The sequence below is a fragment of the Telopea speciosissima genome, unplaced genomic scaffold (assembly GCF_018873765.1).
Source record: "Telopea speciosissima isolate NSW1024214 ecotype Mountain lineage unplaced genomic scaffold, Tspe_v1 Tspe_v1.0727, whole genome shotgun sequence".
NCBI lineage: Eukaryota > Viridiplantae > Streptophyta > Magnoliopsida > Proteales > Proteaceae > Telopea > Telopea speciosissima.
Window position 1 is genome coordinate 1,980 of NW_025318063.1, and position 14,015 is coordinate 15,994.

The 14,015-nt window shown below is 39.6% G+C and overlaps 1 protein-coding gene across 1 annotated transcript; it reads right to left on the reverse strand.

Moving 5' to 3' along the window:
* Positions 1-274: 274 nt before the first annotated feature.
* Positions 275-5,058, reverse strand: LOC122648299. Its single transcript, XM_043841528.1, has 8 exons — positions 4,949-5,058; positions 3,896-4,060; positions 3,417-3,807; positions 1,668-1,786; positions 1,497-1,569; positions 1,077-1,294; positions 923-967; positions 275-419 (listed from the first exon to the last, which is right to left on the reverse strand). The coding sequence occupies exons 1-8, from the start codon at positions 5,056-5,058 to the stop codon at positions 299-301; spliced, it is 1,242 nt and encodes a 413-aa protein (XP_043697463.1). The 3' UTR covers positions 275-298.
* Between the last annotated feature and the right edge of the window lie 8,957 nt (positions 5,059-14,015).

Genomic DNA, 14,015 nt, shown 5'->3' on the forward strand with positions numbered 1-14,015 from the left:
TATGTCTATTGGTTACCAAACCATTTTTATGTTTTGATCAAAAATAGTTTTCGTTAATGATTTATGTTAAATTGACAAAAATCAAAAAGAAAAATGATACCAAAGATAGCCTTAGCTACCACCAAAAAAGAAACTAAAACTCCATCCCAGCTAACTCATCCCCAGAGGCCAACACAAAAGGAAAGAAAGTTTGTAAAAAAGTACAAACCATTATAATATATGTTAATTGTACAGCAAGAAGGATATGCGGAAAAGTAGAACACAAATCAATGGTAGTTACAAAAGAAAGGACAAAATTTCAGTAATTATCACTTGATATCATTACCTTGTCAAAAGAATCTAGCTCCTTCTCGATTGCTGAATAAGTTCCAGATCCAGTCCAACCACCAGAATAACGTATATTAGTCTCCATTTCATTCCTGTATCACATTTTCCAAGAATCATTTCACACAGTTTTTTATCAGGGGGGGTGGGGAGAGGGAAACATTTACAAACTAATAATTTTCTCTGAAGAAAAATGTACGGGAAACGGCCTCTCCACGAAGCGGGGTAAGGCTGCGTACATTATGACCCTCCCCAAACCACACAGTGGTGGGAGCCTCGTGCACTGGATACGCCCTTTTTTTTTAATATTAGTCTACAAAACCTTTTGGGCTCATTAATATGATTTGATTCAGACATATCAGTACTAGAGAATACAGACAAGACCCCAACAAAACTATATACTTGTCCATCAGGCAAGTGGTATAGATAGAGTATTGACGTTTGTACAAGGAAATAGACTTCAAAGGGGGAAAACCCATTCAGACAACATATCAAGATCTCACTGGAGGCTGACCAAAGGAAATATTTTTTTTATGGATTATAAGTTGTAACTAAAACACACAACACAAAGAAACAGACTGTCTTGAACTCAACTTACTTTAGTACCCCCGAATCTTCCATGCATTCCTTTAACTTGGTGTGCCTAAAATATACAAGACAACATCTATTCAACATAAACTGCATTTTGACAAATTAAATGACTACATAATTTTTATTTCTATAGGGCATTCATCAACAGGAGGTTTAGTTACCCTCTGGAAAGGAATCTTGCTGCCTTAATATTAGAAGGGTTCTCTAGCCATTTACTGTACTTAATAAAACCCTGCATCCAATAAGAGCACACATGCAATACTTGGGGAATGGCTTCCTCATTGGGAGGTCCTTCTCTTTTACTTTTATGGTCACGTGATTGCCTCACATCTACATTGCTTGGAAAGAAAGTAAGCCATTCCAGCTCTTCACAGACTACCTGTGGAACCAACTCAATAAAGCCATATCATGATTGAAACAAGAAAATCATGAAACAAATATTCAAGTAGAGTTGAATGGCTAAATGGGATTTTTCTAGCCAACCCCTTATAGATGGGAAAATGCTTAGGTGAGTCGGGTTGAATTATGATTGAACCATGGAAGGTTTACCCATATGACAACAGGTAATTAAGCACGCTAACCTCCACATACAGTTGATAGGAACTTATTGATGAGAGCTGAGGATAATATAACACACTGCCCCCTATGAGATACCTACAAAAAAACGAGAAACAAATTACAGAAGAAAGAACAAACCTTGGCCAAATATACAAATTAAGAGGAAAAACGACACCTAATGACAAGAGCCCTACCTTAAGAAACTTTCAACAGGATCATCCAAAACATCAAAGCCATTTGCCAATAAAAAAGACCGTGAGCTTCTCCCTATAGCAATGAAAAACCCAAATATTGCCAAATCCTTTTCCAATACCTGCAACAAACCAGCAACCTTGAAAATCTGCTTCTTCACCAACCTACTGTATGTATTAAAATAGTTTGAAAACATACAACCAATGCTCCAACTCTGTAATAAATAGCCAAATGTAAGGTCATGAAGAAAATACTACTTAAAAAAATGGCATCAGGTAGAGCATGAAAAAAATATAAGAGGGAAACAAAGGGATGGTATATGCGGTCAAAGAATTAACATCCCAGAATTAATTAGTTAGAAAAGTGGAGTCATTCTAGCATAATTCAAGGCAGTCAGAATTAACATGAAGTACCCTTGCATGATTCATCAAAAACCTCAGTAAGGCAATGAATTCTGCTTCAGTGAATGACAAAAAGAGCTCTGCCTTCAAACCCTACTTTAACGATGCCAAACAAATTTGTGCAAACAGGAATCAGGGGAAAGGACGCAATATGTTATTCTCAGAACCCAACACATGGATATAAGATGATGCAGCCAGACAATCCTAATCCTAGAGTAGGAATCAATGATTTGTTTGGCTGCAACACAGGCTCAAGTTGAAGGAGATTTTCTATTGAATCAAGGGATGAGAAGCTTGTTGGTTTTGATATTCCAACAACCTGTATGGGAAAAGAATGAAAGAATAAAAAGAGAAGAGATAGGAGGGCTGTTTTGGGACTGTGAAAAGTACCCATGAACAAGAGAGAGAGAGAGGGGGGGGGGAAGAGGAAGTCGTCTCGGCCACACAATTCAAAACCACATTCTATATTCCATTCCACACGTAATTGGGCTGTTACATGTATTCAAAGATCCAATATACTAATAAAAAAAATAAAATTTTCTTAATATCTAACTTCCTAAAATTAATAAACTTAAAAAAAAACTATTATGACTCTTAATGTTATTAAAGAAATGGGCCACACAAGATCCCTATAACAACTACTATTCAATAAATCCTAAACTAATATCTAATGCACCCCACCACTAATTAAAATATTTATTTTCGTGCACCCCTTTAGACAGCCACTTTTGGGCCTTATAATTTGGCTCTCGTAAATAAAACCCAAAGAATTAAAAGTCTAAACCCTATAGATATTAAAATAGGATCAATTTCTAGACCAGTCCTGCATTATAAGATGTCATGTATCACATCCAATAGTCAATGCCATGTGTAAAATGGACTAAATATGATGAAAATTTTAATATTATACACATGTTCTACAGTCTACAGGTATACTAAGCTAACCAATTTTAGTGTTGAGAACAGACAAAACTAAATGAAAATTCTACAGGTATACTAAGCTAACCAATTTTAGTGTTGAGAACAGACAAAACTAAATGAAAATTTTAACATTTTCAATTTCTCATATGATATTTATATAAGTCAAACTGCTGAAAAAATCTTCAGGGGAGAGCGATCAGCAATGGGTGAAAGGAAATTGTACTGCAACAAGCAGAAACAGTTCCGATTTCATGTACCAATATAGGTACTGTATGCATCAATATGGAACAGTAAGCAGGTGTAAGAATCCAAAACTAATGCCACAAAAGTGATGAATTAATTTAGATTCTTTAATTACCGAACCAGCTCTAGGGAAGGTGGTTGCTCAATAGTTGCTTCTGAGGTTCTGTTAGGACCTCCAGTGCTAACCTCTATAGTTTCAGAAGTCGTCAGCCATGACCATATCTTCTCCCTGTCAATCGCTCGCTGCAGCTGTTTCTGTATAAGATCCACCCAAAAAGACATTTCTTCTGTTCCTCTTTCATGAGTAACACAGGTTGCAGCCCTAGGGCCAAAATGGACAAGAAATTCTCTGCGTAGACCCAAATCCTTAATTGAATGATAAGCCTGGTGTATCGGAATGAAATCAACAAGCATGTCCATCAATCTACCAGTTATATCTGGTATTGTGGAGAAAAACTGAGAGCAAGAAACTTTTGTTGGTCCAAGTTTTGTGATTGCAGCAATGCAGGTCAGCGCGAGCATGAGAAGTGAAATATCACTAGCATTGCCTGAACCCTCAGATAATCCTTTCCTGCATCTGGTGATAAAAGATGTCTCTTACACAATTCAATCTAACTCTATAAATTTAAAAGCTTACAGATGCAACAACATAAACTGTTACATACACTGTAGTAGCTCCAATAAAACGAGGGTCCCTTTCAAAATGGTTCACAAAAGTTGTCACAACTATTGGAAGTTGATCAGACCAAAACCAGTCATATGCTTCAGGTTGCTTGGCTGACAATTCATCCTTAATTAGGCTCTCCAAAGAAGCAGATAAGCGCAATAAACTGCATTAATGTAACAGGTATGTTGCATTAGAAAGCCTATATCCATCAGAAAACAAGATAAACAGAACAATAGTGAAAAAATAAGCAACTAAAATGATGAATAAAATTAACAGCACTAGGATGTTACGTCAGGGAATGGCTAATGCAAATCTACAAAATACATTTTCGGCCATGCTACTGCTTCTCAGATACTCAGGTTCTGATGGGATTCTAGGATCCGATTTCTGAGGTTGGAGAAGCATAATTTGAGAACCCTACTCAGAGGCACATGAAGCATTCCACCGAACCTTTGATGGGCACCAGAAGCTCCCTTCAGTACCTTGATTCTCGCTTCTTGGTCACTCAGTTTCCAGAATCTGTGCATGAGAAGGAATACAAACATGCCACTTGAACTGTCCACTCTCACTTCTGGCCCAGAAGCGAGAGTCAGGAATGTGCCCCAAGATCAAAATAAGAATCTAAAACATTGATTAACTGCATTGCCTTTTGTATTTGTTTTACAGCAATGTGTAGTTATATACTATTAAACGTCAACCTACATTATCACAAAGATTTTAAAACCTAGATATGTTATAATATTGTAACTTCATATTTTTATTAACAAACTAGAAAACTATTAAAGTAAACAACCTGATTTGTAAGTATCAACAAGACATATCTTCACACATTGAGAAGAGAGCGTTATCTAGAAGTTAAGTGAACACATTCAGGAGAAGGTTGCAAAGGAAATCAACAAGCAGACACAAAAACGGAGAGCAATCATTGGCAAGCCTATGAGTAGTTGTATAAGTAGTAATTCATGTCAGGCTCCAACAATGCAGAAAATATACTGAAAATATTCACTTAGAAACTTAGTGCATATAACAGCAAAATAGAAAGATAACTGACCTCCGTTGAACAAAAATGTTAATATCCCTGTCTCTTACTTCTCCTCTGGATGATATCTCAGTCACTGCTTGCAATAAGGAAAATACAGCAGCCTGAGAAAATAAATTCATAAAGTTTCAGAGAGGCTATATATTCTTCAAGGTAGCAATGTCAAATAATTAACTTAGCCACATCCTAAAGCTACATAAAGTATCAACACAGAGTTAAAAATCCAACACTCATTAAACTTTCCTATGCAAAAAGATGAGTCTAGAAACATATTTAACATTGCTCAACAGGAATATAGAGACAAAAGAATTATATACTGAGAGACAGTAAACATTAACTCCAGAAAAGGAAATTCCTAATTAATCTTACTCAGGTTTTTATTTTTCTTTTGATTTAGAAAGTAAATAAGAATGTCGGAGACAGACATTAAGTCTACGTAAGAAACAGGGAAGTGTTAACAATAATGTCAGTAGGACGTGTAGACTTGCCTGTTATGTTGCTATATAATGGGTAGTTCAGTCATACAAATTATCAAGTAGGAAATAAATGAAGTATCATGTATTAAAAATAACTTACATTTTCAGTTCTATAATTCTTTCTCTTCCGCTTTCTCACCCAACACCCACCCTCTTACTCAATCTCAAACCATAAATCCTAGGGTTTGTCTTTTTGACACCTCCTTCACCATTAAGAACATGAACAGAGTGACTAATTGCAAAGAAACATATGGCTGTTTTTTGGATTATGGAGATTAAGGGCTTGGAGCAATATTTGGATGCTAAATTTAGGAGAGAAATTTCAAAAATGGGAATCCCACAAGATATAATTGTTAAACTGTGGGGTGTTATTGATGTATATCACGATAGGGGCCTATCGTGGAAAATCTTCTAGCGGTAGTGTTTTAGTTTATTTGTTTCCTTCTTTGTTTCTTTCCTAACTAGACTAGGATACTAGGATACTTTGTTACTTTCCTAGTTTAGTTAGGTTTCTGTTTGACTTCTAGTATATTGCAAGGACATAGTCAGTCCTTGCTCTCTACCATTTGTAATTATAAATATAATACGATAGTGGAGAGGGGTTTGCATCGGCTGTGAGTTTTCTCCTACAGTCTCCTCTCTCTCTTTCTTCAATGTGGTTACTGATTACTGGTGTTATATTCTGATATTGTTACATGGTACCAGAGCTCATATAAATAGTAAACCTCCACTCAAAAGCTGTTTTGATAGTCTAGTCAAATGCTACTCTCAGTTCTGGTTGCAGCACCTTATGCTGTCTACATATTTTTCATTGCCCTAGTTAATGATGATATGAATATAAACTAGGACAGTCTATGTCTTATCTAGTGCAACTCATGAAGATTTATTGACCCATAAATCAGCCTTCATGCATATAATGGTTGCAGATTCCAGTTCTGGAATTTTTCTTCACTCACTCGAGATCTGAAATTATTTCTCATCCAGCCAGGTGATGTTATTATTTTTTTGAGGACAGATTGAGTTCATATACAGGTACACTCGATCCCAATATTAGGACCATCGGCTGCTCTGATTTTCTGAAATCAGTTTTCTACTATATACATGTGGAAGATCTTTTTAGGTCATATTTCAGACCAACTGCTACTTCAATTGGTTCAGATCTAACCAGCTGATCAGGTTCAACTTTTGGGATATCAATCCCCTACCCTAGGTGCATCTTCGATTTTATTTTCTTGTCTATCTGACCTGCTGATCCTGGTTTATATAAACAAATCTGAGGTGTATGTGTTAAGAATAGGAGTTTAGTTTAAGGGGTATTCTTGTACATAATCCCATTTAGTTTTATGAGTTTTTTGTTATTTGTATAAGGCCAGGGGGCCCTCTGTAATTTATCATTCTTTTCAATATAAGCATGTTTGTCTCTTGTTGAGAGATAACAGATTAACACAAATCGATTCTCCTCTCTTCTTCTCCTTTTTCCTTCTTCTCTAAAACTGAACATGGTATCAGAGCTTAATGTTCCTGGAGTTTGAAGGTGTTGGAAGAGATGTTAGTAGGCTAAGAGTTGGGTTCTCCTCTTGGCTGCTGCTGGAGTTCGAACTCAAACCTAAGCTTCTTCTTAGACCTGGTTCTCCCTTGTTTCTAACCCAAATGGAGAGCAACCAGGGGCTTTAGTTTCGTTTGGAGGTCTCATTTCTTCCCATTGTGTCTTCTCAAGTCATCTGGAAGTATCCAAGGGACAGGAGTGAATCTCGGCCTGGGCTATTCTGCCCTGTTTTTCCGCCAGCCAGAGTTCAGATTGGCCTTTGCTCTCCAATAGAGCTTTGTTTGGGAGGTTTTTTAGGCCACCTGCTATCGTTTTTTGGTAAGGAAGATTGTTTCTTTGTACTCCGCTGCTGTTTGATGCTTGTGTGAAGTTCTACAAGTCATTTCAAGTGTTTTTGGACTGTTTTTTCCCCTGTTTTTTTCTGCTGCTTCTTGGGGACCTACTATTCTTGCTTGAGGTGCTGTTGGTTACTTTTCCCAAGTGTTTTTTCTGTTTGCATTGAAGCCACAATGGGTGAAAAGTCTGTTGAAGCATCTGAACTCCCCACTGTTGTGGCAGCCTTGCCTATTACCCCTTCATATGACAATCCAAATGTTCTTCCCATTGTCAAGCTTGACAATACTAATTACTTGGACTGGTCACGGTCAATGAAGCTCATTCTTCGGAGTAGGGGGAAGTTGGGATATATATCTGGAAGCTTTAAAGCCCCTTCCTCTGCTGATCCAGGTTACACCAAATGGGAAACTGAGAACTCCCTTGTGATGACTTGGCTCATTTTTTCAATGAAGCCGGAAATTGGAAGAAGGTTTATGAGCAAGGAGGCAGCCAAAGATATTTGGGATGGTGTTGCCCGTATTTATGATAGAGTGGGGGACTCTCCAAAGGTTTATCAACTTCTTCAACAAATTGTTAGCCTGCTCCAGGGTGACAAAAGTATCTCTGAGTACTACAACCTTGTTGTGGGACTTTGGGAGGAGTATGATCACTACAGAGATCTCCAGCTGTGTCCTGTTGATGAGCCTAAAGTGCATCAGTTGTTTGAAAAGGAGAGGGTCCTATTCCTTCTTGGAGGTCTTAACTTTGAGTTTGAACCCATAAGGGTACAGATACTTGGCCGACCAAGTCTTCCCTCCCTGGAGGAGGTGTGTGGTCATTTACAGAGTGAGGAGACCCGCAGAAGTGCTATGGAGACCACTCCCACTGTTGAGCGTTCTGCTCTTATTTCATCCACTCCACAGGATCGTCTTCCCTTCACCAAGGGGGCTGATAAAGGCCGTTTTTCCGGTGACTATTGTGGCAAGTCTGGGCATAAGAAGGAGTTTTGTTGGGATCTTCATGGGAAACCACCCTCTGCTGCATCTGGAGGACAGAAAGGGCCGAAGAAGAATGGGCCTAAAGCCCATGTTGGGGTTCATGAGTCTTAGTCATCATCCGTCTCTAAAGAAGACACAGCAGCTTTTCGTCGGATTGTAGCACACTTGGATGGATCCCCCTCTGCTGCTCCCACTACATCCACTGCTCTACAGGTCTCTACCTCTTCTGCCCCCACTCCCTGGGTCGTTGACTCGGGGGCCACCGATCACATGACTGGTAGGTCTCAGCTCTTTAATTCCTACACTGTTTGTTCGGGAAAAGATAAGGTGAAAATTGCTAATGGTTCTCTTTCTTCCATCTCGGGGAAGGGAGATGTCCAAGTTACTCCACTTATCCCTTTGCAGTCTGTCTTTCATGTTCCTAACTTTGCTACTAATCTTCTTTCTGTTAGCCAATTGACTAAGTCCTTGAATTGCTTTGTCACCTTTTTTCCTACTCATTGTCTGTTTCAAGATTTGGTGACGAAGAGAGTGATTAGCAGTGGACGTGAGACTGATGGATTATATGTTCTGGACACTTGTGCTTCCCCGTGACAACAACTCAATCTTATGTGTGTGGGCAACATGGCGGACGATACAGCGGATATTTTGCTTTGGCATCGCGTTGGGACATCCTTCTTTTTTCTTATGCGAAAAATGTTGCCACATTTATTTACATCTTTTCCTGTCAATCATGTTTTTCATTGTGAACCTTGTCTTTTTGCAAAAAGTTGTAAGACAGTTTATCCATCTTCTAGTAATAGATCTATTTCCCCTTTTCACCTTGTTCATACTGATGTTTGGGGTCCTTCCCCTGTTACTTCTTTACGTGGCTTCCGCTACTTTGTCTCCTTTATTGATGACTTCTCTCGCGTTACTTGGGTTTATCTCTTGAAACAAAAGAGTGATGTTTATACTGCTTTTCAAAACTTTTATGAGTTGGTGTATACTCAATTCCAAACTCGTATTCAGATTGTCCGTTCTGATAAAGGTGGAGAGTATATGTATGGGGGTTTGAAGACCTTTTTTTCTGACCATGACATTATCCATCAAGTGGCTTGTGTTGATACCCCTCAACAAAATGGGGTTGCTGAAAGAAAAAATCGCCACCTGCTGGAAGTAACCCGGTCCCTTTGGTTTACAATGCATGTTCCAAAAACTTTTGGTCCAATGCCTTACTCACTGCGGCCTTTCTTATCAATCATATGCCCTCCAGTGTCTTGAACTTCAAAGTACCTCTTGAGGTCTTACCCTCACTTTCTTCTTCTTTCTCTCTTCCCCCAAGGGTCTTTGGTTGCATATGCTATGTCCATATTAGCAAATCTGCCCGCACTACATTGGATCCTAAGTCCTTGAAGTGCCTCTTTCTTGGGTATTCCTCTACCTCCAAGGGATACACCTGTTACCACCCTCCTACCCGTCGGTGGCTTACCTCCAAAGATGTTTCTTTCTTTGAAACCATTCCTTTTTTTCAGTCACCTCTTCAGGGGGAGTGTCGTGGTGGTGAGGTTGAAGAGGCTCCTGAGTTTGTGTCCTCTCCATCTGGTGAGGTTGAAGAGGCTCCTGAGTTTGTATCCTTTCCATCCTCCTCTTTTGTTCCTATTTCCCCATTTCAGCTTGACAAAGGAAAGAAAAGTCCAGAGGATACTGTTGTTGAGGGGGAGTCTCCAAGTGCACAGGTGAACAGAAAACAAGGGGAACTACTTGTTTATACAAAGGACAAGAGAAATCCTCCTTCATGGCTTCCTATAAAGAAGACCTGCCAAAATCCTTCTTCGTCTCCTCATCCTGAGCCTCCATCCATTGAGATAGGTATACCTTCCTCTACTCCTTCATCCTCAGACTTAGATCTTCCTATTGCTCACCGCAAAGGAACTCGAGCTTATACTAATCCCATTGCCAAGTTTGTCTCCTATGATTCTATCTCTCCTACAGGTGTTGCCTTTACAGTGGCTATCTCCTCCATCTCTATACCTAAGAATGTAGTAGAGGCTATGGCTGATCCGAAATGGAGAGAGGCAATGAATACCGAGATGGTGGCCCTTGAGAAGAACCACACTTGGGATCTTGTTGAACTCCCAAAGGGGAGAGTTCCTGTTGGATGCAGATGGGTATTCACAGTCAAGTTCAAGTCTGATGGTACTGTAGAGAGATATAAGGCAAGGCTGATTGCTAAAGGCTATACCCAAGTGTATGGCATTGATTATCAGGAAACCTTTGCTCCAGTGGCCAAGCATAACTCCATTCGGGTACTCCTCTCAATGGCTGCAAATCTTGATTGGCCATTATACCAGCTTGATGTAAAGAATGCTTTCTTACATGGTGACTTAGAAGAAGAAGTCTACATGCATTCCCCTCCTGGGTTCAAGCATCCTAGTGGCAATGGAAAAGTGTGTCGTCTTAGGAAGGCTCTTTATGGACTTAAACAATCTCCTAAGGCTTGGTTTGAGAGGTTTAGACAAGCTATCCTACAGAATGGATATACTCAAAGTCAAGCCGATCACACCTTGTTTATACAAAGGAAGGGTAGCAATATTACAGCCCTAATTGTATATGTTGATGACATTGTAGTCACGGGAAACAGCGAGGCTGAAATCTCAAAGCTTAAACTTTACTTGGCTCGACAGTTTGAGATCAAGGGTCTTGGTCCATTGAAGTATTTTATGGAGATTGAAGTTTCAAGATCCAAGCAAGGGATCAATGTTTGTCAGAGAAAGTGTGTCCTTGATCTACTTACAGAGACAGGGTACTTAGGGTGTAAGCCAGTCTCCTCCCCAATTGATCAGAACCACAAACTAGGAGAAGATTGTGGTGAACCTCTTGTAGATGCTGAAAAATATCAGAGATTGGTAGGCAAGCTAATCTATCTTTCCCTTACCCGACCTGACATAGCCTATGCTGTCGGTGTGGTAAGTCAGTTTATGTATGCACAAAAAATGGGTCATCTTGATGCAATTTATAGAATCCTCAGATATTTAAAATCATGTCTTGGAAAAGGCCTTCTCTTCTCTAGGAATGGTCACTTGAGGATTGAAGCATACATCGATGCCGACTGGCTGGATCTATTTCGATCGACGATCCACTTCAGGGTCTGTACTTTTGTTGGTGGAAATCGGTTACTTGGCGAAGTAAGAAGCAACCTGTGGTGGCTAGGTCAAGCGCTGAGGCAGAATTTAGAGCCATGGCTCACGGAGTGTGTGAAATCTTGTGGCTAAAGAGACTTGTTCAAGAATTGGGATTTGAGACTGTTGAACCTATGAGTTTATATTGTGACAACAAGGCAGCCATAAGTATTGCCCACAACCCAGTGCAGCATGATAGGACTAAGCATGTTGAGGTTGATAGACATTTTATTAAGGAAAAGATCGAGTCAAAGACCATCTGCACCCCGTTTGTGAAGACAAATGAACAAGTGGCTGATATCTTCACCAAAGGACTTAGCACTCATCACTTTGACTGTTTATTGGACAAGCTGGGTATGTATGACATATACCACCCAGCTTGAGGGGGAGTGTTAAGAATAGGAGTTTAGTTTAAGGGGTATTCTTGTACATAACCCCATTTAGTTTTATGTATTTTTTGTTATTTGTATAAGGCCAGGGGCCCCTCTGTAATTTATCATTCTTTTCAATATAAGCATGTTTGTCTCTTGTTGAGAGATAACAGATTAACACAAATCGATTCTCGTCTCTTCTTCTCCTTTTTCCTTCTTCTCTAAAACTGAACAGTATGGCCCTGTTTTTTGGGTGTTGTTCCTACCGGCTGCTGTTTTCATCACAGAATGCTACCCGAGTGTGTTACTATTTCCTTTGACTGCTGCTTTAGATGCTATCCTTGATAACTATTTTACCTGTGTGCATGATGGCTGATCCTAAAGTACCTGTTGACAATGTTCATATTCAGATTCAGATTACAAGTATTAAACTTAATGGTGTATCTAAAACTACATGTATGGGCTCAAGCTGTCCAAGTCTACATCCATGCCAAAGGGAAGATGAAATACCTTACTTCTGACTCTCCATCTGCTGATTCGAAAGATCCTACTGCTGTTGCAGCCTAAGAAGAATGGATGTGTGAAAATTCCATACTCAAAATTTGGTTGTGGAATAGTATGGACCCTGCTATTGCCGCAAACGTCATGTTCCACACTACTGCAAAAAGGGTGTGGGATGACTGAAAAGAAAACTTCTCTCAAGAGAAGAACATATCCCAAACCTATGAGCTTTATGATTAGATGTTTAATTTCAAGTAATCGAATGAGTACTTCAGCACCTATAAGGGAATTGTTGAAGAACTCCAGATCCATCAACCTCTTACTACTTATCTGGAGCAATTGAAACTTCAGCGAGGTGAGTTCCATGTTGCAAAATTTCTGGCTGGTCTCCACTCTGACTCCCAATCTGTTAAAAGTCAACTCCTTGGAAGTGAAAAAGTACCTTCATTAAATGAAAGATTCTCTCGTCTTCAGAGTTTGGTTACTTCACCAAAGATAGAACCCTCCCCTACTCCTCGGGAAGGATCGGCTTTTGTTGCTGGTCGGGGATAAGGTTCCTCCTTCTCTGGTAGAGGCCGTGGCCAATGGAGAGGTCGTGGTACAAGTGGACAGCAAATTGACCGGACTTCTTGACAGTGTACTTTCTGCGGCAAGCCTAATCATATTGTTGACACATGTTGGGCTAAACATGGTTGACCAGATTGGGTAAATGAGTTAGTAAACACAGCTATTATTAGCGGTTCTATTGAGCGAGTGACTTCTGGTGACAACACTTGCATCTGCATTTGGGGCTTCTTCCACTGTTTCTCTGCCTCGAGACGATTATAATCAGTTACTGAAGCGTCTACAACAACTCAAGACATATTCTTCCGCTTCCACAGCCACTTTAGCACACACAGGTAACTCAGGCTTCCTTACCACCACTCAGTGGATTTTTTACTCTGTGGCATCTTCCTATATGACTGGTAAGTCAGACTTATTCTTTTCCATGTCTTCCATTAAAAATTCTGCTCCAGTTATCCTTGCTGATGGATCCTCCACTCCTGTAACAGGTCATGGAACGGTTTCTCCTACCACTACTATGACACTGTCGTTTGTTCTTCATGTTCCGCAGTTACCATTTACCATTAAGCCTTTTGTCTGTTAGCCAAATTATTAAGTCACTTAACTGTTATGTTACTTTCTACCCTTCTTATTGTGTTTTTTAGGACCTTCAAATAAGAAGGACGATTGGTAGCGGACTTGAGGAAGCCGGCTTATACTATCTGGATGGCACCGGACCGCCAACTGTGGCTGCTACATGTACTAGTAGACCCTCTCCTCTTCAATGGCATCTTCTCCTGGGGCATCTATCCTTGTCCAAGCTTCAGTCGATGGTTCCAAGTTGCCAATCGTCTCCTGTCTTGAGTGTGAAGCCTATGAACTTGGGAAACATCATCGGTCATCATTTACCTCTCGTAGTGGGTCTAGGAGTTAGTATTTATTTTCCTTAATTCATTTTGATATTTGGGGTCCCTGTCGTGCTAGACTACTAGTAATAGATTAGGCTATTCTTACTTTGTTACTATTGTGGATGATCATTCCCAGTTGACTAGGATTTATTTGTTGAAATATCATTCTGAATTTCTAACTATTTTTTAAAAAAAAAATATCATGAAATAAAAACTCAGTTCGATGCTTCCATTAAAAATTTTTATTCAATAATGCCCTT